Source organism: Cyprinodon variegatus, unplaced genomic scaffold, assembly GCF_000732505.1.
Source record: "Cyprinodon variegatus isolate N-32 unplaced genomic scaffold, C_variegatus-1.0 Scaffold236, whole genome shotgun sequence".
NCBI lineage: Eukaryota > Metazoa > Chordata > Actinopteri > Cyprinodontiformes > Cyprinodontidae > Cyprinodon > Cyprinodon variegatus.
The window spans coordinates 510,319-536,689 of NW_015150689.1; the positions used below are offsets into that span (position 1 = coordinate 510,319).

The following is a 26,371-nucleotide window of genomic DNA, read 5'->3' on the forward strand; positions in this document are numbered from 1 at the left end:
GTCACTGTTGCCATTAGTTACAATACTAAGAAAATTAAGAATAAGGAAGTTATCATCCAGAATTGTTGAAAAAGGTTTGTTTAGTGCAGTAAAGCATCTTTCCTTATCATTTTTTTTTAGCATTACTTATACTTTAAGTACTTTAAAAATGTTATTTGTACGCTTTTACTTTAGTTATAAGCTTAAGTTGATTCTCTAGCTTCTACAGAAGTGTTTTTAAACAGTAAGATTTATACTTCTACCTTGGAAATAATCATTAATACTTTTGACACCTCTGGTATTCACGGTATCTTAGATGAAAATTAAAACTTTTAAAACTGTTTGATCAGAACAAATATGGAAAAAACAAGTTGTCAGTTTATAAGAAGCACCATAATGACACTCAAAAAACAATATTTCTTGCAAGTTTCTTGTAGAAGTTTAAAAGTGTGTTATTAAGAGTTAAACAAAAATGCTGTGCTAAAGCTGAGCTAATTTTATAATTTTTAGAAGGTCTGTTTTATATTTTCAGGAGAAAACTGATGCCCTCTACAGATGCAACAATGCCATAGCAGTCCTCCTAAAACTTGCCCCTGCAGGCAAGTTTGATCAAAGTGGGACTTCCTGGGATTAGGAAACCTTTTACATGTTTCCTCTTGCATCACTTCCTGGCAGTAATTTCTACATAAAGGACAGTTCTCCTACTAAAGCAGGTATTGGCAAGAGAAAAAGGATTGAAAACCAAGAGCTGGTAAGTCAATAAAGTCCTTCAAAACTTCCCTGTTAATAAAAAGGATTCTATTTAAACTTCCAGGGAAAACAACTGGCAGTTTTGGGTTAATGTTGGACTTAAAACTGAGCTTTAAAACAATGGTTATGTAGGTTTATAGTGCAAAATAAACAGTGTTGATTTACTCATGGTTTATAGGAACAATGCCCCATATACTAACCTCTTACATGTATGTGTTTGAAAGACTGTATTTTAAGTAAATTGCTTTTTCTTCACCTTTTGTTTACAGGAGCTGCTGTCCCAGAAGAATGCAGACCATAAAGTGTGTGTTGGTGGGTGATGGGGGCGTTGGTAAAACCTTTCTTCTCGTCGCTTATGCGACCAGCGTTTTTAAGGAAAAGTACCTTTCTGCACAGTTTGACAACTACACTGGTGACATAAGTGTGGATGGCCACACTGTCACCCTTAAACTGCTGGACACGGCAGGCCGTGAGGGGTATGAGCTCCTGCGTACACTCTCCTATCCTCAAGCAGATATTTTCATTGTCTGCTTCTCTATTGGCAGCCCTTCCTCTTATGATAACATCAGGCTGAAGTGGAAACCTGAAGTGTCCCAACATTGCCCCAAAGTGCCAATCCTTCTGCTGGGCACCAAGAAGGACCTGAGGGGGGATGAAGAAACCGTGAAGATGTTAAAAGAGCAGGGTATGACCGTTTGTACCTATCAGCAGGGGGACATCCTGGCCAAGCAGATCAGGGCTGTTAAATACATGGAGTGTTCTGCTCTGCAGCAGGAAAACATCAGGGAGGTGTTTGAGGAAGCTGCCAGAGCCGTGTTGTTTCCGCAGAGTAAAAGAAATTGTAAAAAGTGTGTTCTTCTGTAATAAATAGCTGCCTGATTTAGAAAAAAATATATAAAAAAACAAAAAGGTGGTCAATCAACAGGTAAAAAGATGTCACTCCTCTTCTTAATCCTGAGGGATTGCAGCAAAAGGACTATTTAAAAATAAAAGCAACACAGTAAATCATCTTAATTTGTTTTTGGCTATTTAAATTAATAATACTGTACTATATATTTGACTTAGGATTCTTTTTTTCTATATGTGGTATAACACCTAGCTTTCGGATTTTGTTGTTCTCTCTAATATGGGATTTATGTGGCTTTTTTTTTTGACATAACAGTTTTTCTTGGACTTTAAACTTTACCTCTTAGCTCTTGTATACGTTTTACAAAAGAAATGGTGCTAGAAATTCCCCTTCAACTCGTTTACAAACTGCAACCAAAAACGTCATTGTGGTTTACTAGAGTCATAAGTGATATGCTAACATCGTACAACGTAACAGTGTACAGAGAGATGGGAAGTTTTTATTTCTTTTTTTGTTGTAAATCTACAAATTTTAGCTTTTAGATCCCATCCAGATCCGTCTGACATCACTGCTGCCAAGCAAACATGAATGATGCGCATTCCATAATTAGATATACTGACTTAATATCACCATGTTTTTTTTTTAATCACTAATGCTTACCTTATCAAGGGTGCACTTTAAAAAATGAAATTATCTAGAGAGCTGTTTGTAAATTAAATTTATTTTTGTTTATACTTGTGTATACAAAATGACAAAATAAATCTGTCTAAGTTTTATTAATGTATTTTGTACAATTTGCTTTATAAAACAAGCCAAAGTTCAGTCAGATTGGACGGAGAGTCTGATCTTCCCATTCAGATTTACTTTGTGAGGACTGTGATCCTGTCAGTCCATCAAAGAGAGTTTGATCTAAACTGGTCTGAATTATGACCTGAAACATGTGGATGTTTCCCTTGCTGTTCAAAAACTCTATTTAAACTCTACTCAAATGGCTAAAATCCCTAATTAGCATACAGCCTAGTTCTTTAGATTCAGATGATAAACTAATCTTTCAGTTTAGCATATCTGGAAGTTGCTTCCCTGTTCCCTAAAAAAATGCATTTATCTTCCATCGCGGTTTGTGGTTGGAAAATGGGCTTTTTAAGATTAAAGTGTTATTGTTTTATCATGCACTATAGTTAAACTGTACTGTAAGGGAATCTGGAAATACTGGAACAATTTAGTCATGCTGAAGGTAAAAAAAATGAGTCACAACTTGATGTAGGATTTTAATCTACTATATATCCTTGGGGAAATGTTTATGATTTGTTGAATTTGTACTTTTCAGTTGCAGCATGTGGACACTAGATGGAAACAGCCCTCTAGCTCAGCCTCATGTGGTCCTGAATGAGAGGCATTTTTCAAAGCCTGTTATACATTTTTCCCTCATCTATAGACTTAATGGTCGAGTCAATGGTCTGTACCTTTTTAAGAGCCATTATTCAGCTAGGCAGACACCCACAAGTTGAATCCATTTGAGGCGCTTAAAAAGTCAGCATTCTGCTGCTTACTCAGAAATATTTCTTTGACCTTTATGGGTGGAGGCTCTGACAAATGACAGATGTGTTGAACTCTGCCAAGTGCTCATACAGTAATATGCTGTGGTGAGATTCAGGGTGCATATCCTGTGCGGTCTCTCTCTGAGCGGCGTACAATGAGGACAGCGCTGACAGTATGTTTACAGCTTGTAGAATTTGTCTGTTAGTGGGAAATAAATTGTTTTAGTGAACCCTGCCAAGTATTTGTTGTGAAAGCCTCCACTGTGGGCTGACTGAACTGAATAGAAAGTGAAAGGTTGAGACCTCTGCAATGTACTTAACAGTGTACTAATTTGTAATTCTGCTTTAAATGAGTTTTTGTCAGTCTGCTCTGTTGTTCCCCCAGAAATGGTGCTGCAATGCAACCATAGAGGAGGAACTATCCAAGCAGTCATGCACTGCTGGAAGAAAAAACAGCTACAGGAGCCAGATTGTTGTGGGATTTGTGTTTTTGTGCCATTCAGATGTGTTTAGACCAACAGGCTCAAAAGGGATCACTGGGTACTGCAATTTGGAGCATTGATTGTCAAATGTAGGTTGTTTTATGACAATATTTGTGTTTCCTCTGCGATGTGCTGGATTCCTCATTCATTAATTTACATTTTGAAAGTGAGACTTTCCCCATATACTCCGACCTTAATGTCCAACATGACCTCTACATTAACGACACATTTGAACTCCTAATGATTTCTGTCTCATTTAGTCAGTTGCGCTGCAAAGCCTCTAGTTCTAGAGAATGTGCAGCTGCTACTGTAAATTTAAATGGTAATGTGCTGAAAAATACATGACTTTTAGCTTATAATGTTAATAGTGATGTGAATGTCTTTTTTGATTTAAGCTGGTGAGCGATAGAGTCAGCTGAATGAATGAGACAATTTACATTTAAAACAATGAAAAACAACTTCTTTATCTTATTTCAAGTGCGCAATTTTTCATCATTTTAGTTTAAGGGTAAAAATAATCCTTCCATTAGCAGATCAACTTATTTACCTGCTCAAATTAAGGGCTAAATTAGATACACTGACTTTTAAGATGTATTTTTCTTGTTTTTTAAAATAATTTTTGCAGTATTTAGAATGGAATAGAAGAATGGACAATTCCTTTATTGTCCTGCAATGGGGAAATTGTGGTTTTACAGCAGCATTACATTACATTACATTAAAAGTGTTCAAAAAATAAAATAAATAAATGTTAGAGTTAAAAAAATTTACAAAATAAATTACTGTACTTTACAGTGTTTTAACAAATATGAATACTGTGCAGTCATTCGAAGAACAAATGATCAATATACAGCTGTGAGACGTTTCTACAGTAGTGGATATTGGAAAATAGCAACACCAGAGATGTGCAAAAAAAAAGACAGCAGCACGTTATTTAAGTGACCAAGACAAACTTAAAAAATTAGCATGAATGTAACAACGTATTGAGGTTATTGGTAACAGTGATGGTTATAGAGTCTTACAGCTGCTGGGAGGAAGGATCTGTGATAACGCTCCCTGGTGCATTAAAGGTGCAGCAGTCTGTCACTGAAGGAGCTCTCCAGTCCAGAAACAGCTTCATGCATGTGGTGGGAGACATTATCTTACAGAGATGCTATGACAGTTAAAGAGGGATGGGAAGGGGGCTAAGCTACATCCAAGTGATGAGAAAATTAGCCCATTACGAGACCTGGAGATCCAGCTAATTAGGGAAACCAAAATCTGTTGACAGTCATATTTGTTTCGTAAGTACAACAGGATGCTTTAGCCAGAGGTGGATCCTGGGATGATCAAATCCCAAGGTTAGTACTTTGGTCAACTGACTGGGTGGGGTGATAAATTCACCTAGAACTGCAAGCTGGATTGCCACAAGATCTCAGTTTTCAGTCTCACAGAAAATCCATCTTGAAAAACTCCCGCTAATAACTCCATTTCTTAACAAGCAGTGAGTCGAACCAATGACATGCCAGCAGTGTTTTTTGGAATGACGACAGTCAGAAGGGCCTTGCAGGGGCATTACAAACATGGCTACACAGGAGGAATTACCTGTCAATACCACAATCGACTCGGTTTTAGCCAAAATAGCAACAATTTCTCATTTAAAAAAGGAGCGAAGAGAAGCACTTTGTGCATTTGTAGATGGGAAAGATGTCTGAGCTTTTCTTCTGACAGGATTTGGAAAAAGTTTGATTTATCAGCTTACTCCGCTAGTTGTGAAACACTCCAGAAGCTGCATACAAATCCTACTGTGATGCTACGATTGGCTGAAAGCGTATTATGGAAGGTGACTACTAGCTGGCACGTCAGCCAATCAGCTCAAAGTAAACGTCCCTCTTTTCACGGACAGACCGAGCGGCAGCCATCCCAGATTGATAACGTAGAGCTTAACCCAGTTCTACACATATGAGTCTGGCTACTGCAAGTTTTGTGATAAATGGCTTAAAAGAGGAATTAAAAGCCCTTGATTTTGTGTTGGCAAGGGTTGCAAACTGTTAGATGGTCAAGTGTTGATGGGATGCTTTAACATTTAGTTAAGTCCAGATGAAGCTAGTGGACAACCTTCAGGATTCAGTGGTGACTTGCCAACCAAACTCAGAGCCATCCATCCAGCCATCCATCCATTTTCTTACACGCTTGTCCCGAGTGGGGTCGCGAGGGGTGCTGGTGCCTATCTCCAGCTGTCAATGGGCGAGAGGCGGGGTCAAACTCACAGCCATATAATGGAATCATTCATAGGTGATTAGATAAGGAGCATGATGATGGGGACATTACAGAAAGGATTCGGCCTAGATGTGATGATGGTGTTTAGAGTATCTTAAAGATTCAACACCCAAACACCCATAGTAATTTAAATGTATTTATATTGTGACAATTCGGCTGATCCTAGTTATCAAACAATGCAGTCAAGGTTAGTTTATTAATCAAAATGGTTTCAAAGTTGTTTATCAAAAATACTTAAATGCATGAAAGCTTTGTCTGTAATAAGTTAACTGAAAGTCAATCATGCCATCGACTTGGTCTTCTTATCATATTCCAGAAATGTACATTAGTTATGCAGGCCTGTGATCTTAGCAGACTTTTAGGGCGGTTTTGGACCTGACAATCGACCATATTAAAACAAATCACAGACATGACATCCACATTCAAACCAAACTTCCTTCCCACCTCACATAAATAATCACAGTTTAGTCATTTTTGCTGCTGCTTGTTTCCTTTAAAGCAAAACCCCACTGCTCGGAGAACACAGAACAAATATCACACACTGCACTACTCCACGCTGACACAAATCTTTTGACTAACACTAGACGGATTAGTTTGTTGTTTACGGTTCACTTTGAGGGATGTAAATGTAGATGTTTTCACACAGAGTCGCATTGCAGCCTTTGCCTTTGAATGTCGGAGCTAGAGGTGAAATTCACAGAACTGTGCGGATGAGGGTACGCTGCATAGTCTTTCTGTGAATCATCTGCGTGGAGCGCGTGGGAGTGATGGCCTCCATTGGGACCTTGCTCTCAGCTCTTTCTCCCCTCCTCTTCTCCTCACTCGCACTGCCTGTTTGATGATGCTCTGGATAAAGCAAGAAGGGCCGGGCAGCACTCACTCAGTATAGAAACCACGGAGAGTCTTCTTCTCCTTTACTGTAAGATGAAACAGCTCCAATCTAATAGACAGCCTGCAGCCAGAGTGAGTCCGAGAAAGCTGAAGTTTGGCATTCCAATCAAACCGTTCCAGCCCAGAGACAGGGAAAATGAGACTGCAAAGGAACAGTGAGGGGAGAGAAGGCTGATGGCTGTTTTTGTAACAAAACAGGGACTGCAAGCAAAGGAGAAAGTGTTATTCAAGGAGAATGATGGAAAGATAATAAATAGGCTGAAGGAGAGACTGGGAAAAGGGGCTTGGAGGACTGGACTGAATGTTACTTCTGGCATAGGGGTTACGATTGAAGGTCACATAGCATGACAAAGAAAAAAAAACTGCAACTCCCTTTTTCACTTTGGAAAACATCTTGAAAAATGGAAGGTCAATAAATATTATTTTAGTTTGGTAAATGAAAAAAATCTAGTTAGTAAAACCAAAAATGTCATAGTTAATGAAATTAAATTCAAAGGCTGGACTGATATTATAACTCACTATATATCAAAAATTACTTGTTCTCTCAAGACTCAAAGGTCAAAGAGTTTTAGTATATTTGACCACAAGACACTTTGTTAGTATTAAGGCAACCCTGTTTCCCTCCATCAGTGGTTACTTTAAAGTCACATACTGTATTTGTTAAAATATACATAATTAAAGAGAGCAGTTTGTCACATTGCGGCTATCATCAACTCTTTAAGCATAAACATATGCTATGTTGGGCTAAAAATGATAGGTTTAATGAAAAACAATAATTACATAATGCATACATGACTGTATCTTAATGTCTTTCAGTTTAATATGTTTAAAGGAGAAATATAACTAAATTTGTGCTTTTCTTTTCTTATTTGTAAGAACTGTAATTGACACAAAACCAAGAAAATACATCAGTCTAAATAGAAATTATGGGTGGGGGGACGCAAAATAGCACAATCCTTTTGCCCATTTCCCCCCAAAACTAACAGGATGAAGGTATTACCCTGTATAAATGAACAGAACATAAGATAAGTGTTTTAAATAGGACTATAAGGGAGTACAATATATTTATGAGGTGCCTTCACAGATGACTTATCGTAAAGTACTGCACAGAAAACCAATAAAACATGAAACAGATTTTTTTTTAAACAAGATAGAATAGCAATCAATAAAATTTTGTAGTTTGTGTTAAAAATAAGCAATTTAAAATAAAACTTTTTAGCTGCTTCTTAAAAGAGTCCACAGACTCGACTAATGATAGCTGCAGACATACAGTAGACTGTTCCACAACCTTGGTGCCATTGACTGAAAGGCTCGATCCCCCTTTGCATCTGATGTGTGGAACTACTAACAAAATAAAAATTTCTGAAAAGAGTAAATGAGCAACGTTATATTTTTTCAAGATTAAATAAGTAATTGGAGCCCTTTGAAAGAATTTTTATGTGGATTTTGAATTTTACTGGTAGACAGTGTCAAGAAATATAAAATGGTGATGTGATGTGATCTCACTTTCTGGAACAAGTTTGGCTGCAGCCTTTTTTGTAGTTTGGAGGCTTGAGAGTGAAGATTTATTCAACCTGGTAAATAGAATATTACAGTAATAAGTAAAATGTTTACATATGAATCAAGGCCCAGAATACAAATGGAAATTAAACCTAAATTTAGGATACTGGACTTTGTTCAAAACAGTCAGGTTCTTGCTCCATTATGTCTGACTCCAAAGTGCAGGACTCACCATGATTATTGTCTCTTTTTTTAAGTTAAAAATGAGGTAATTGCTTGACACCAATCACATATCTTGGATAAACAGTTGACAAAGGTAGACAGCCTGCCCAGCTGATGAAACTCAAAAGATACAGTGAGGAAAATACGTACGTATTTGAACTCTATTTTGGAAGCTCTCCAACTTATAGAGGTCTGAAATGGTCATTGTAGGTGTATGTCCACTGTGAGAGACATAATCTAAAAAAAAATAAAAAAATTCGGAAATCACAATGTATGATTTTTTAACTATTTATTTCTATAATACAGCTGCAGATAAGTGTTTGAACACATCAGAAAATGTATGTCAATATATGGTACAGTAGCCTTTGCTTGCAATTACAGAGGTCAAATGTTTCCTGTAGTTTTTTTTTTTTTTTACCAGGTTTGCACACACTGCAGGAAGGATTTTGGCCCACTCCTCCACACAGATCTGACAACATGACTTTTTCCTATGACTCCTCTGGATCATCCAAATGGTTATTGGCAAACTTAAGACGGGCCTTGACATATGCTGATTTTAGCAGGGGAGCCCTCCTTGCCATGCATGATTTCAAACCATGGCGTCTTAGTGTATTACCAACAGCAACCAGAATTTTCTAATTCTGGGGCAATAAAAGGATTATTTTCTATTCCAGCCTTGGAAACGGTGGTCCCAGGTCTTTTCAGGTCATTGACCAGCTCCCCCTGTGGAGTTCAGGGCTGATTTCACACCTTTCTTAGGACAAATAAAGACCCTACAAGGTAACATCTAGCATGGAGCCCCAGTCGAATATGATAGTCATGTTTAGCTTCTTCAATTTTCTAATGATTGTTCCAACAGTGGACATTTTTTCACCAAGCTGTTTGGCGTTGTCCTTTTCAGCTTTGTGGAGGTGTACAATTCTGTCTCTAGTGTCTTTTGACAGCTCTAAGGTCTTGGTCATGTTAGTAGTTGGATTCTTACTGATTGTATGGGGTGGACAGGTGTCTTTATGCAGCTAACGACTTCAAACAGCTGCATCTAATTTAGGATAATAAATGGAGTGGAGGCGGACATTTTGAAGGCAGACTAACAGGTCTTTGATGGTCAGAATTCTAGCTGATAGACAGGTGTGTTCAAATACTTGTTTGCAGCTTATAGATTATCTCTCACAGTGGATATGCACTTATGACGACAATTTCAGAACCCTCTGTGTTTTCTAAGTAGGAGAACTTGCAAAATAGCAATATGCCATCCACATTAAAAAAGAAAAAGAAATATCATCAAAATTTTAAAAAAAAATGGCAACTAAAGGAAGAATATATTAAATGCAAACAAGAGAGCACCCAAAACTGACTCCTGTAGAACCTCACACGTTAGAGAGGCAGTTCTGGAAGTGTACTTATTCTACAAAACAAACAAACAAAAAAAAATGTCCCATGATGAAGAAGAGGGAAAGCATTCAAGCACAAAGCCAGAGATACATGCAAAGGTAAAGAGTTCAAGGTACAAGACATTAAATCATAGAAAACAAGCATTTAAATAGGAAAACATTTTTTGGTTTTTAGTGATAATTTGAGTTTGGTTAGAAGATGTCTCACTGTGGTAATTTCACAAACAACATAAGATGTCAAAACAATGTTGCTAAAATTACAGTCATTTTTGTGTTTTTTTAAAGCTGCCTCCCTTGTCTGAGTCTGCCATCTTAAAAGCTGACTTCAATCAAGAATGGAGTCTGCAGCATTTTTATCTTGTTTCAGGAAAAATAGCATCATGTCGACTTCATACGTTATGATGCAGATTTATTTGTTTTTAGGAGTCATTATGATAAGCTTTGAAGATAAATGGATTATACCTGATATCTCCTCCCCTGCTAAGATCTGTTTGATCTCCCGCGACTGGAAGGAGATACTTAATCAATATGCTGTGTAGATGAGAAACACTATATTGTTTGATTACACATCTATGTATACTAAAAATACACATTGAAACCAGATATTTACACACACAACTAAAAAACCTGCATATTTGCTAAATGAAACAATTGTGAGCAATAAATGTTTTGTTTTTTTCCCATTATATTTTCAATCTTTCTTTAGAGCCATTACAACAAAAAAAAAGAGCTCAATACTATTTCTGACATTTTAAAATTGAAAAAGCTTCCTGGATGGGAAGGAAAACGTATTTAAACTTGCAAACAAAGTCCAGTGGATTGTTCTTGTTTTTTTTCATTTTTTGGAATGACTATGACCTGGATGAGTGAGAATCTTCACCAGCATATTCTTTAAATCCAGAATTTTAGACACAAATAACTGTATACTAATTCTTTAAGAAACCAATTACAAGCATAAACACCATTCAAACATACTTGCCTTACTTTACAAAATGCCCTGTAAGACATTGGCTGAAAAGCCACTCAGAGAAGAAGAAGCCATTATTGCAAATGCAACATAAAAAGCTAGAAAATGCACCTGAAAATGACAGGTCTGTTTTAGTTTCGTATCCTGTGGTTTGATTAAGCTGAAAGTGTTTCCCCACAATTTTCTGATTAAAGGAAGAGGGTTGTTTGTATAAAAAGGAAAAATCTCCTTAAGAAGACATCAGACATAAGGTTGAACCTTGGGGATAAATGGGTCCCAAACAAACCTTAACTCTAAGCATTCTACATTTTTCAAAAATTCAATTAAAGACATATATAGTATTTTGGAGATGCTGTCATAAGGTGATTATCTTAGAAAATATGTGGACAGAGCTAAAAAGGTATGTGTCAGCAGGCGCACGACAAAGCTGACTCTGTGACAGCAGCCCTGTCAGGAGAAATCGACCAAAATTCCTGCAAACTGTTGTTAAAAGCTTACAGAAAGAAACCCCCTGATTTCCCACTGGAGTCGCACAATTTTAAAAGAACATTTTTGCAAATATTTATACAATTTATGTTAATGTCTTACTTTAGAGTAAAAAAAAATCTCTAAAATATTAAAGCATTTAGCAAATCTAACCAATCCTGGCAATCGCCACCTTTAAAAAATATAAAAGGACTCTATTGAGGCTCTAAATATGACACCTCATTAAAAACCTTTTAATTCACAACCCTCAGATTTAGCTGTTCTCCAAGTTTGTTAAGACTCACTGTGAGATTTATACGTCAAAATCTTTTCATTTCCTTTGATCCATTGCAAGTAAAAATAAATAAATAATATTTGATCCAAGGAGAGCTTTCTTTTTGGACTTTAGCATTGTTCAAAAATATATATTAATTACATGCCTGAGAACAAAGGATACCCTGAGTGTGGACATGCAAGTGTTGAGCTATTCTGAGAGAGAAAAAAAAAGATGCGGAGAGCAGAGGGAGGAAAAGAACAGACTCTCTGGTGCTGAAGTATTAATTATGTTGGTTAGCAGCTCGGAGGTTGGAAACTGGGGCCTTTGAATCACAAAACTAACAGCTTGAGCACTTCTGAGAAAACAAACTACAGAATGAAAAGCAGATTGATTGGATTGTCTGTTGTGATGCTGCTGCCCATTGTTGATGTACAATCTCTGGATCCACAGGAGTTTGTTCGCACGCCGTCTTCCTCTCATGTTTCACTCCTGTTTCAGGGAGGGACCAGATGGCTTAAGGTGCTTGAAAAAGTTAACTCTTACATTCACAACCACTGTAGAGAGAAGAGGGTGAGGTGCAAAAAAGAAGAGAAGTGCAAAGATAAGATAATGAGGAGATGGGTTTGAAGTTTGTGATCTATTTTTTAAAAGGGATTGCATGATGCAGACAGAGTTTCTATTTGCTTTAAAAGAAGCTACGGCTTTTTTTTCTCCTACGTTTGAGCTGTCGTATCCTTCAAATAACGACGTAGCATTAAACCAAAACATCTTTAAATCTAAACTCCTCTTAAACATTCGTCTCCCTTGTTTCCGTCTCCTGCGCTGCTCTGTTATGTTTTCTGGTGTGCATCAGTGTCAGCTAAACAAGGGATTGGCTGGCATGAGCGTGGAACCTTTTCCACGGCTGTCAACTCAGGCAGCAAACAAAAGGTCACTAGGGCTGTTGCTGACGAAAACATAACAGATATAAAGCAAAGCATACCTCAGGAGGGGAACTTCACCAACGCATTGTACCCATTTAGGGTCCTGCTGGTGCCTCTTTATGGATGCATCTCCTATAACAGACTGTGGCTTTTATATTTTTTGTGTTTTTTACTTCTCTTTAGGACAGAACATCCCGTCCTGCTTGAGAAACATACCGCTTTCCTGCAGCTCCGTGCCTGCTTTGATCTCAGCCACCTCATCTTCTTGGAGCAGGTTTTACCGTTCTGCTCATATCAAAGTAGATTGTGCAGCTTAACCAGGTGGAAAATGATCCTGAGAGGAGCAGGGAACATTTTTTTTTGTAGTAAGAAGCAGACTCTTTTCACTACTTAACCATGCTCCCTCAAATCCACATTCCAGTTTCTTTTCTTCATTTGTCTCAGTTAATGAGGATGACTCTGTTACAGCTAAGCCAGAGTCAGACCAGACTGTCTCTTGCTCTGTGTGAGAAAAAGGGGAGCAGGTCAGACATGTGCATAAGTGTCTGTTTGTGTTTGACTTGTTTATGGGCCACTAAGACATAATTGGGAGTTGCTGAGCCTGTCCACGTCATTGGCACAGAAACTGTTATACTTGGCCCTCAAAATGTAAACTTCACTCTCCAACTTCCGTTGAGGATGGAAGGAAAATTCTAACAAGAAAAAGGGGGTAATGAAATATTTTTAGGAGGCTGTTACCTGTCAAGAAGCAATAGTCTGACATTAGTCTTAGAAAGCGTAAGGCCTTCACCTGTGACAGTCGTTAGTATCTGTCTCGGCTGCTGTTACAGGAGGCCTGTGAGAACTAAATCAGACACAACAGCTCCCTGGGGAGGCTGCTGTTCAAGGAGAGAGCAAGGAGAAGCTTTTTCGCCTCTTCTGTTTTTCCTTTTTCTTCTCCCTCAATGCATCATTATTTTTATGTTTCTTTCTCTCTAAGCCTTAGAGAAATTAAGGCGTTTATGCCTCTCTCTGTGCACAGCCTTTTTTTTTCACATTTGAATGGAAGGTTTCCTTTAGAGATCTGTGAGGAACATGGACACCTGGATGAGCCGTGCAACTTTTAGAGAAAGTCTGAAGTTTTGGCTTTTGCCCTCAAGGTCACGTGGCTTGAGGGGAAGCTACTAAATTAAATGTTTGGCAACTGTGTTTCCCTTACTGATGTTTCTGTAATCAGAAAAAGAATGGAGACAAAGTCTTAAGTCTTGAATAGAAAGAGACATTGTCACTTCTGAGTTTGCTGATAAAACTGCCTCCAGAAATAACATAAATAGATCATTACAATTAGAACTTTTACTACGGTAATCAAATCAAAGCTGTTCTGGTTAGTTTAAAATAAGGTGAACAACAAAAATTTGCTTTCCAATTATAACAGCACTTTATCTCTTCATTAATAATTGAGGATACATACATATTCAATGTTTTTTTTTTATTTAGAGGTACATATTTACATTATTTGACATTTTCTAAAATTATACGCCAATAACTCACTCTGGTTGCATCTTTTAAGCTTTATTTTTGTTCATCTTAGTAGTGAATATCAGGCAACAGATATCATTGACGTTGATTTTTAGGGGATATCTTTTCTGTCCTTCAGTCTTGATGTAGTCCAGAAATAGCTGTTGAAAATTGGGTCATTTGTTGGTCTGATTTTGTCCCAATTTAGTCCAATTAAAGACTCCACTTCACCTTTCACTTTTCAACCAAATGTAGTCGCCCTTTGGATGTAAATCGTGTCTTCTTTTCAACCAGTTTTTGCTTGGTGGCGTAGCCTTGCTGTGTATATTTATCATGACCAGTGTTGTATAGTAATGAAGTAAAAATACTTCACTACTGTACTTAAGTATATTTTGGAGTACTTTATACTTTTCAAGAGTATAAATTTTTTTGAGAACTTTCACTTTTACTTCACTAACTACAAACTTAATTGCATACTTTTACTCCAATACATTTTCAATATTTGGTTTATTTACTGAGTAAAAAAAAAAGAAAACGAGCGAGAGAAATGCAAGTGTTTTGACCCCACCTACTGACTACAAAGTAAGGTCTTGCCTGGGCCTTTTCATCAACACCAATAGGATACGCCTGTTTCGCAAATCTAGTCTAAATTTATCCTACACTTGGTTGTGTATATTATTTTAAGTGAATTTATCCTTCAAAGTTTACCAAAATGTAAAAAAAATGTCATTCAAACTGCACTACTTTTTACTTATACTTTTCACTACATTACTTGAGTACATCTATTTTTACAGTAATTCTTATACTTAAGTACAAGCCATTTCAGATACTTTAAGGCTTTTACTCAAGTAACATTTCAGGCAGTGACTTGGACTTTTACCAAACTCATATTTTGGAGAGGTACTTATACTTTTACTTGACTCTGAGATTTCAGTACTTTATACAACACTGATCATGACATCCTTATGTGATTGAGATTACGTCATTGCTCAAGCGTAGTATTGGTAAACAAGCCAAAGTAATGGAAGTGAGCAAGTGTGGAACTCCCACCTATTTGCTGAAAAAAAAAGATATGTTCCAGCTCAGGTGTAATTAGGTGCAAGATATTTGATTCCAGGAAGGATAAAAGTATCGCTGGGAAAACAGTTTGACCGTTTTTCACTAAAGCTGGAGCTAAAGTTCAGGAGGCATTCTGATGTAGCTGCTAAAGTCCATACTAATAGTGCTACTGGTGTAGCAATGCTTTTAGGCCCTATCCTCAGAGCTGATGATTTTCCCGAAGGCATTACACCACCGTCAATCAGTAGCTGTGTCAAAGTCCACCAACTGGCTTTCTGGTGATTCATTAGTACTGCTGATAGGTGGCGCTTCATCTGTTTATGTCAGCTGATCTGACCCGTTGCTGGGGTTCTATTTAGGCTCAAAAAGGACCATCAGAACACTATCAGGACAGATGCTTGGAGTATATAACCCTATTTTATCATAATCAACTGGAATTTGCTTTTTTGGTACAGACAATATCTAACAATGTTCCTTTAATGTAAAATGTGTGCCCCACTTTCTAGCTTTTAGAAGATATAAATCGCATGCTCTATGATCATTGAACTTTGAAAAACAAACGGTTTAAATGAACCCCTAACTACTGTAAATGTGAAGTCCATGCCTTTTATGAGTTTATGTAAACCAACTGCAACACTGCACAGCTATCCAAACCGCCAGATCTCTGAATGTGTGATAAAATACATCTGAGTCCTTATCTTGCAGCTTAACTGATATTGTCAGCAAGTTGTTTATATATAGGGAAAAAAACACTGATAAAACAGATTTAATCTCACTGAAGTGAGATGGGTGAAGTTATGTGCAGTGCTCTCACCACTGAGTCTAAGTTTGAACAAAAAGTGTTTAATAACAAAAATGAAAAACTATTTAGTTTGTTTTTTTATAAAATGATAAAATTATTATTTTTTTTTGTCTGATTTGCATTTTGTGAAGTTCCCAATAAGAAACCTTAGTCTTCCTGAATCCCTTGAAATCTAAATCTATACATCTGGTGAAAAAAACCCAAACATCACTTTGTTTATCTGAAATTAATCTGTTTTGATGTTTTATGATGCAGTTCTTATAAATACAGACTAAACCCTTTATAAAAAACCTAAAATTTCAAATGAAGCTTTTCACTTCTCTTAAAGGATCCTCTTTTGATGTACAGGCCAATCAACTCGATTGGTTGAGCCTTTAGTCGTCTGTATTTGTGATCCTGTCTTGGTTGTCTGCCGGCGCACGGAGCCGTATGTAAACTGTGTTTGTCTCAGAGCTTAAATCGATGCTTTGCTTTTATAACATCTGATGTAGCGAGACGGACAGCTTTTTGGTGACCATGGAAACAGGAAATGAGCCCAATTAAAGGCCATGGTAATCTGCAGGCTGACATGTCGCCACCCGCATCACGAGGAGCGTAACTGACAGAGGAGTGGGAAAAAGAGGGGAGACAGACACAAAGATGTGAGATAGCAATTCACATGTTGACAGTCAAGCTTTTTCATAACAGGAACAACATTATTATCTCTGATGTAACTTGTTAAACTCCTGTCTTAATGTGCTCTTCATCCTCTTTGCTAGGATCTATGGTAGTTTGGCAGGAGGAAGAGGCCTCCTCTTAATGTGCCTCTTGTCAGCTTAGAGGCTTGGTTTAAACTCTGATAGTTGTGGGCTCAAGCTGTGTACAGTGATTGAACCCCCTCCTTACCCCAACCCCCTCTGCGTCTCATACACTAATCAGTAATAAAGCACACCTCCTCCTCTGGAGAGAGTTTGACCCCCGCCTGCTCACTGTAAGCAGTCCCTTAATGAAGGTCAATGTGGCGACACGCAGCCAATCAACCGCACAGCGTTTATGACTCAGAGATGCTCAATCTTGCTGCATCGGCAACTATAGGCTGCTTAAAACACATGAAAATACACCATAGAAAGGTCTGCTGAGCTCTGAACCAGAAATGCTCTTTCTGCATCTTTCCCCCGACACCCACGGTTATAAGGTCAGCCACGTTTTCATCCTCACAGCGCCCCCTCGATGCCCTTTGGGCTTGTTGTTTTCCCCCTCACAAGTTTTGGTTTCACAGCTCAAGAAAGAAGACAACTTTATCTTCCTGGTGCAGAGCACAGCATTGAATGAGTAAGATTGGCTTTGAATAAAACATCCAGCTAGCTTCTCTGATGCCTACAGTGCTGAGCAGGGGTGTCAGCTTGAAAAGTTAAAGGAGACCAAGAGGAGAATCTATTAAGTCTTTTTGAGTCATTTATTAACTCTGTTAGGAAGCGACATAATCTTCTCTGATTATACGGATCATGATGAGAATTTTTTTCTCTTTCCAGATTAGAGTGGACAAAAAATGACAGATAATAGGAGATATGAACAATATATGTTTTGCCAAGTTCAAATTGGCCTTTTAAAAAAAAAAAAAAAAGTTAAAATCAGAATGCTCATGTCTAATTAAAAACGAAGTGGTAACACTTTTTCTAGTTTGTGCAATCTTTAAAGAAACAAGAAACTCTGACCCAGTTAGGTAATTTTTTACCAATGAGTCATGCCAAGCTTTTTTCTGCTTGCTGCAGGTGTTCATAGATTTTGCAAAGAAAGTCCAGGTGATGCATGTTTTTAAAGGCTTGTGAACCCCATTAACACCTAACGCTCGAGGCTTTTGAAGAAATAATGCAGGGATATCAGGAAAAGTTTAAATAAGAAGAAACAAGATGATTGAGATGGAAAACGCAAAGAAAATGTCCTCTTGTTACCAAACTTTCCTGACCCTTAAAATAGTATCAGAATGGTCTCATGACTCAAACCTCAAAACATTCTAAGAAACAAAAACCATTGTAATAAAAACAACATCAATGACAAATTTATTTGGTTTTCTCTATTTCTAAGTGAAACTTTAAACACGAATGAATCATTTTTATTGTTTAGTTTAATTTCTGACGAGGATCTTAAGCCCGCCTCATTGACTCCAGCTTTGGCAAGCGATTCTCAGGACTTTCTGTTTCTATCCTATTGCTCTGCAGTATAAATGTGATGCATGTTGGGCAGATAGACACTGGAGGGCTGCTGCTGCATTTGCATTGTTTAACAGAGTAACAGCACTTGTAAAAATATGAGTAAATCTTTAATTGACAACAAGAGGCAACATTTGAAGTTTTTTTTTGTTTTAACAAGCAAGTTTTATGGATTTTGAAAAGCTTTGATAATCAAAGTTAATGAAACTGTTCATATTTACTCAAGTTTAAACAAAGAAAGTCAAACGGTAAGAAAATATCAAACATCTCAGCCTCAAGACTACAAAGAAAACATTTGAGAACATATTTTCTTCAGTACTCAACTGGATTTATGGTTGGATTTTGGCTCGGTTGTTTTAACACATAAAAATGTTTTCATTGAAGTCATCCCACTTCGGCTCAGGTCTGTTGTCTTCCTGGAAGGTAAAAGTCTCCCACAGTCCCAACCCTCCAGCAGGTTTTCTTATTTGTTCCTGCTAAAGAAAAGCCTTCCCACCCATGATGCTGCCAACTCAGTGTTTGACTAAAGAAGATACCCTACAGGTGAACTGTTTTCTTCTGCAGAGAGGGCTGAATCCAAATGCATAGCATGACTCTTCTTAGGTTTCACAAAAATCTTAAAAAGCCATCTCACATTTTTATTCCCTTTCTAAATTGTGTGATATTTAACACTGACCAACCTTATAAAATATCATTAAAATACCTAATATTAAAATATGTGGTAAATTAAAATATGGTGTAAATACTTTTGTGAGGCACCGTAATTCTACCACATTAAAACAGTTTGTTTTAAAATGGCTGCTTGAAAAGTGCTCATGATTGACCAAGATCTTCATCCCTATTGTGTTAGAAACAAAGCGTATCACAGACCTTTCATTAAGCCCTCGGAAAATGGTGCCAACTTGTCAATAGCAGCCCAGATTTTCCCTGTTCAATCTTTTTTTAAATGCTGCAAATATGAAGACAAGTGCTTAGTGCAATTGTATTTTTTTTCCCATTAGTGTGTTTCAGTTAACCTGCAGCGCCAGTCATGATCTCCATGTGTTTCCCATCACTAACAGAGATGTCTGTAATTATAGGCTCTGCAGTGATTCTCTTCAATACCAAAACAGATTTGTGATTCAGCGGCCCACGCATCCTCTGCACAAACACATGCAATGCATTCACAAACACACTGACAATCTGCGTGCAGGCACCCAGACAGCAATGCCCACACCTCCCTAGTAATCAACTCTGATGGAGCATAATTAATATCCAATTCAACCAGCAGCAGCTCTTGCTTTGCGCAGTGGATTTAAAACAGATGTGAGGGACTTTGCATGCAAAAGGCTTGTGCACACTGATAGTTAGGATTTAAGAGAAGAAAACCTTAAAATCTCCGTTCTGAAGTGTCAGAATGACTGACATAACATGGTCGTCTGGTGAAATTAAAAGAACAAAAAAACTTGAACAAATTACCCTTGGTGGTTTTTATTAGGATGAGTTGGGTCTTTAGTATGCATGCGGCCTCCGGAGTGGGAACACAGCAGATTTCAATCTGAAGCTTTGCCTCAGGCCCCTTGAGAACATCCCAGTGAAAAACTATCTGATTCAGTCCTCTTGCTGGTTCTCAATCAATAACAGGGACGGGGATCCTGGCTTCTCTCCATTTCCCCGTTAAATCAGGCATACCATGCAGGGAGGAGAGACAACCCCTTCATCCTTTATCTCACCGCAAAGACAAGCTGAAGGGACGCCTGAAGGCAAAATGTGTGCTCTGCACTCTGCACCCTGACTGCCTCAGAGATAAACTATGTGTTTGTAATCTGCAGTGGATTTATGTGCAGGTCGGTGTCAGTGACCAAAGTGGATGGATATAAAGATAAACTGCATGAGTCTGAAGGACGACAAGCTAAGGGAGCCATCGCTCTAAAAGATCCTCTGACTTTTTAACAGTCGCTGACGTTAATTTAATTGTTTAAATTATTATTCCATCATGATCGCAGCAGAAAATGCAGCATAACTCTATCAGATAGTAACTTCATCAGCAAAATTCATCTATGGACATTCTAGCAGTGTAGCTTTAGGATTGGAGAGTTTCATATAGACATTTATGATGCATGGAGGATGAATCATCTTTTTCGAGGCTCAGTTAAATTTCATCTTGTGGGGGGGTGATAGAGTTGTGGATATCTATCTTTCTAGTGGCAGGAGCTCAGTGGTGCATAAGCCTCTATCAAGTTAGAAATTTGAACAGATGTCATAAAAATCAAAGCAACTCATAAAGTTGAATGATTAAAAGAGTAAATTACGTAGTTTGCTTATTTCTCTCATATTGAGTTTTTTGGTCAAATTTAAGCAAAATACTTGATTCAATAAAAAATTTACATTTTCAGCAAATTAATTAATCATATCACTGAAGTAATGTCGTTTAAAAAAGGCTTTCAGTTTAGGCATTAAGCACATGAATCTCCTCAGACCCTACAGAAAGCTTGGCTATAAAGTCAACTTTCACTGCAACATCATTCTGTTGCCATTAAAAAGTCAACCCTTAACTGTAATATTTTAATATATAAAATGTGTAGTTAGAATATATGCAATCCACTATATGTGTAAAAACACCTCACAGGTTTTCTGCAGTATGTTGACCTGGGATTTTATGTTTAATTCTGTTCAAAAAAACACAGTGATGACCTGTGTTTTACTCCTGATATTCTTTTTTTTATTGTCATTATACTGTCACTTTTCCAGAGAAACGAGATTAACTCTGCATTTAACCCCTCCCCTTGGGGAACAGCGGGCTTCCACTGTGCGGCACCAGGGGAGCAGTGTGGGGTTAAGGGTCTTTTGCTGAGGAACGCAGAGTGTCGGTCTGTGGCAGTGGGGCTCGAACTCAGAAGCTCAGGATTCCAAGCTCTATGCCCTAACCACTAGGCTGACACTAGTTCCAATGGACTTTGGAACAGCAACAGACCCAAAGCATCACAAATCCACTACCATACGTTACCACAAGGTGCTTAAAACCTTGTATGCAGGACTCAACTGGAGTTTTTTGTTTACGAAAAAAAAGCTCACTTTTAGTCATTTGAACAAAAAATCTTATGTTTAACAAAGATCATAGATGTTTATCAAAGCAGAAGAAGAAAGAAAGTATTGTTGTTTGTCTTCCAAACAACATCTGAATAGTGTCTAATAGTGTTAATGCAGACTTGGTGAGTGAAAGATGCCACACTTTGCTGCTAAATGGTAGCTAACTGCAGTTTTGGTGATGTTTTTAACAACCTAACCATTCTGCTGACAGGCTTTTGTCTCAGTGCCAGTTGATTCAGACATTTTTAACCTGATTTTGGCACTTGTAAAAATATGAGTAAATCTTTAATTGACAGCAAGATGCAACATTAGAAGTTTTTTGTTGTTTTAACAAGCAAGTTTTATGGATTTTGAAAAGCTTTGATAATCAAAGTTAATGAAACTGTTCATATTTACTCAAGTTTAAGCAAAGAAAGTCAAACGGTAAGAAAATATCAAACATCTCAGCCTCAAGACTACAAAGAAAACATTTGAGAACATATTTTCTTCAGTACTCAATTGGATTTATGGTTGGATTTTGGCTCGGTTGTTTTAACACATAAAAATGTTTTCATTGAAGTCATCCCACTTCGGCTCAGGTCTGTTGTCTTCCTGGAAGGTAAAAGTCTCCCACAGTCCCAACCCTCTAGCAGGTTTTCTTATTTGTTCCTGCTAAAGAAAAGCCTTCCCACCCATGATGCTGCCAACTCAGTGTTTGACTGAAGATGATACCCTACAGGTGCACTGTTTTCTTCTGCAGAGAGGGCTGAATCCAAATGCATAGCATGACTCTTCTCAGGTTTCACAAAAATCCTCAGCAGTGCCAGTTGATTCAGACATTTTTAACCTGATTTTGGGTAAAGGCAAATTGGAGCAAGTATTTCATGGCAGAGAAAAGCCAGCAAACAATTACCTTACCTCATCAACATGTTTTGTATCTTCTTTACATCCTAAAGGTGTTTAATAGACATTGACCTCTGTGTTTTGAAAGCATATATTTCAAACTGGTTTGTTCTTTGTTATTGTTAGGAGCTGTCCAATGTTGCCCCATGGTGATTTTTAAAGAATAGTTTTTTTTTTTTTTTATGTAAGAATATAAAATAATTCCAATTTAAACTTAGATTTCTCTCAGTGTTGAGCTGCTCTTTGAAATGATGGATTCGTTTGAAAGATTTGTACACATACGTCAAAAACTAGGAACTATGCTGAATTGAATGAAGAATCTTATTTGAAAATTAGCTGTACATTTAAATACAGAAGCAAAGCAATGCAGTGTGATGGTGGACTGTTTTAATGGGCCGTTTATTGCTTTTTAAGCTGGTTAGAAACGTGTCTCTTTTTTCACTTAGAATGACAATCTGATAATGAGATTTTTTTTTCCAGACAGGTCATGGCTCACAGTAAAGTGAGAACTTTCACCCAAACCCTTTGTGGCTGAACTGCTGCTGTATGTGATAAATGAAAACAGAAAACTCAGACAGGACTAGCTGATTGCTAAATCAAACTGCCAAGTAAAAGACCTCGAGGTCGTGCACCAAATATAATCTTAATTTGTTCGTTACTGAGACTGTTGACCAACTGACTGCAAAACTAAGAACTTTCCCAAAAGCTAATTAGCTTGGGTCTAGAGAAAGTCGTTGATTAGAACATGCATTAGAACAGTTTATATTAGCATTTAGCTCTGTGAAGCTGTGCAGCCGTGCTTTCATAATCTGAGACAGTTTACCGGATTGTTTGTCTTTTTCATGTAATTTCAGTTTACTGCATGTTAGTCGGACATTTTCTGAACCAATCCGCATTAAGTACACACAGGTACAAGCACATCCATCAAATTCAGGAAGTGGGAGTAATTTACATCCATTTCTGTGTTGGTCTCACTGTTTCCTTGGAGTCTTCAACACAGCAGGTGGAAAAATGATTAAAGAGATAAAGAGACATGTTTTCAAACCAGGCACTAAAGGCACTGAAATTATTCTGGCACTACCGAGAACTTTAGGAAACACATCCTAATAAGATTGGTGTTTCTCAATCAAACAAAGCGATTTGGGGTTATTCAGTACAAAACAACAAAGATAGATTTCCTCTATTTAAGCTCTTCACAAAATGATAAAAAGCTCTAAATGTACAAAATCTGAATTTGAATGTAATCTATGATTATGGGGAATAGTTTATTGTTGTGATGAAAACAAACTCTTGTTTTTACTAAATTATATGATGTTATTTTCACTTTGACTTCTGCATGGTAATCATTTGCCAAAACATTTTGAAATTAGAAAAAAAAATGTTTTCTAAGATATACAATGAATAACCAGGATTCTAAACAAAAAAGGTTTTTCTATTTGTAAAGCCAGTAGCCAAGAAGGTTGCTTTTGTCCGTTTTCTTCTCCTGCATTAAAATTACCACCAACCTTTCAGAAGAATTTGATATTTTTGCGGCGTACTCAGGAGAAGGCAGATAATTCAGGTCTTTCTGAAAGTATTGTGATGTGAAAAAACAACAACTACAAACTGTTGCCTAAAGCTCTTTCTTTGTAAGCAGACTACATCATCTTTGACTACAAATGTTAAACTCAACATATGGTCAGGTTCTAGAGTCCTGCTAATGACCATAAAATTTGATTGCAGAGCTAGTTTAAAGGTAGATTTGTTTTTCAACATATTTTAAGACATGCAAAGTGCTGCTCTTCAAAAATTGAGCAAAATGCAAATTGATGCTATACCTATCAGATTGGTTAAACAAAAGGTGGCATTTCTTTTCTTGTAAGCTTAAACTGCCTCATCTGGACCTGGAATTTGGGTAATTTTTACCTCAGCTATATGTGAAAACATAAAAACAAAGATACACTATATTTCACCATGCATTCAGCAGGTTTCACTTGGAAAGACTTCTATAGTTTAAACTCAGCTCCTCAGGACTCATTCAATATATCTATCTGCCTTAACACCTGCTTTTACTGCCCTTTTCTTTCCTCATTGCCTTGCAGGAGAGATGGATGGCTAAGATAAAGAAGGAGGAGACCCTCTAAGACGGCTTGATAGGGAGCGGGAGTGAGCCATCACTCTTGTAATAAAGTGCTGGAACAGAAGCTAGAGTGAGAGGGAAATATGGAGGATTTCCACAAGTAATAAAACAAGATCAGTCTATTAGAGGTCAAACCAGCAGATAGAGATGAGAGGTAAGACAGGATGAGGAACTGCATAAACGCTATCATGTTGGAGAGAAGTAAAAATATCTAATAAAAGAGGATTTAATAAAAGATCAAGGTCAGGTTTTGTGGGTGTTTCTGTGTGACTATTTGACCAAAGCAGTTAAGGGTTAAAGCTGCTGATGTCATTTTTCTCGGATATGTCAGGCTGTTCAGGACCCACTGTGAAGGGAAAAGGCAATGAGAGCAGTTCTGCTGTGGAGATGTTTGTTTAGGGGGCACCAGGAAGGAGCTAATTAATGCCACCCAAGAGGCCCTGGTGAGGTCTGACCTTTTGTTCAAAGCCGGCACCACTTCGCCCAGCATGGGCTTCCACCAACTGAGCTTGAATTATTGATAACAGGATAAGAAGTAAAAAACAGGGATTGATTTTGGATCCCACTTTTACATGTGCAACCGTGTGTGTGTGTAGCTGGTTTGTATTTCTAAGGGCGAAGAGTTCAGAGGATATTCAATGATCTGAAATGAGAGGGTTAGTGAAGACAAAACCCGAAGGCTACAGGGAGAGGAGCTTCCTAAATAACATGCATTCTTAAGGGAGAGGGGTTAAAGGTGATGGGAGAGAGAATGCAGGAAGTGGAGAGAAGCAACAGGAAGAGGGTGGAAAAAAAAAAACTAGAGCTGGAGCCTTGAAAAAGGAATTAATATCCCATAAAAATCTATCATTTTTTCCTTCTTATTAAAACCACAAATTTGTCTGCATCTAAATGGGAATTTAAGTGTCTAAACCACAGAAAGAAGCTCTTAATAGTGAAATATTTTTAATAAATGGAAGAAAAAATATCAAGTCTATATTTCTTTTTTAGAAATGTAAATCCGGAAAGTTTGGTGTAGATTTTTATTCAAAACCTCATCATTTTAATTCACCTTAAAGAACTAACTATACCACCTCCAGTGGCCGAAACACAGAACTGCAGAATTGTTTTTTTTTTCACACGAACAAGCTCTCACTACGATGCACGTGTGAACACACACACACACAAACACACACACACACACACACACACATAAAGCTCATTACGCATGATGGCACAATTGATTAGATAATTTTCAACACAAGTTACATTACTGCATGCAGTACAACATAGTTGCTTGGAGTATTTATTTAAAGAAACTCCTACCTAGTGCAGAAGTAAGCGAGCAAACCAAGTATTCAAGCCAACAGTACTTGTTGTAGTAGTGTGTGGAAAAGGCTCGTTTTGGCTTTTCAAACAAAAAATCCAGAAGAATAGGCTGCTTAGGACAGCAGTGCTTGTTTCCAAGATCATTTGGTAGTTTCTGTGCTGTAGTACAGCTGCTAGGCAAGCTAACTGACACCGACGACAGCCCTGCAAGATCCGATGTTGAGCTAGCTGGGTTTGCCGAGCTAATCCCAGGTGTTTCCAGGTCACCATTTGTTGATACTTGCTCCGGTTCGAATTCCTTGCCAAGTGATGGCAGAGGTCATGGGATGTTTTAAAAAACGTTGAATATCCATTTGCAGTTTGCACTCACTTACATAAGGCTACAACTGTATGCCTAAACGTTTACATACAGGCTAGCGAAATTGATACTGAGAGGGAAACCACCAAGTAGCGGAAGGAAAAAGTAGTCAACGTTAATATGTCACATGATTGCTGGAAAATAAACCTATTACAAAAATGTAATAGTATTTATATTAATTTCATAATACCATGTATTTTAATCAAAACATTAAAAATATCAGTACGTATATAAGTGGTGGTGTGGCAGTGCCCCCCTTGCCCCCCCCAAAAAATCCGCCCATGCTCTTCTGCTCATTCTCATAGCTCGTACTTGAAAAGGTTTTATTTTACCTATTTACCATGTGTGGAGTTGCCATTGGTGTCTGAACTCCACTGAGTGTCGGATAATATAATTGAACATAATGCTTTGTTTGTTTTCCCTGCCGGATTAATTCAACATGGACACACTTGACATTAGATTTGCAGAAACAGACCGGATTTTCTGACCTGAAATAACGTTTAAAGGGGCTACATGGGACCAACTGATTGATGACTTTTTCATTTAATGCATAATTTTGATTTTGTGTTGGCAAACTAGAAACTAAACTTTCTCTAGTGT

The 26,371-nt window shown here is 37.6% G+C and overlaps 1 protein-coding gene across 1 annotated transcript; it reads left to right on the forward strand.

The window, feature by feature from the left end:
* Positions 1–1,017: 1,017 nt before the first annotated feature.
* Positions 1,018–1,593, forward strand: LOC107089030 (rho-related GTP-binding protein RhoG-like). The gene has a single exon (XM_015381548.1). The coding sequence runs from the start codon at positions 1,018–1,020 to the stop codon at positions 1,591–1,593; it is 576 nt and encodes a 191-aa protein (XP_015237034.1).
* Positions 1,594–26,371: the final 24,778 nt, after the last annotated feature.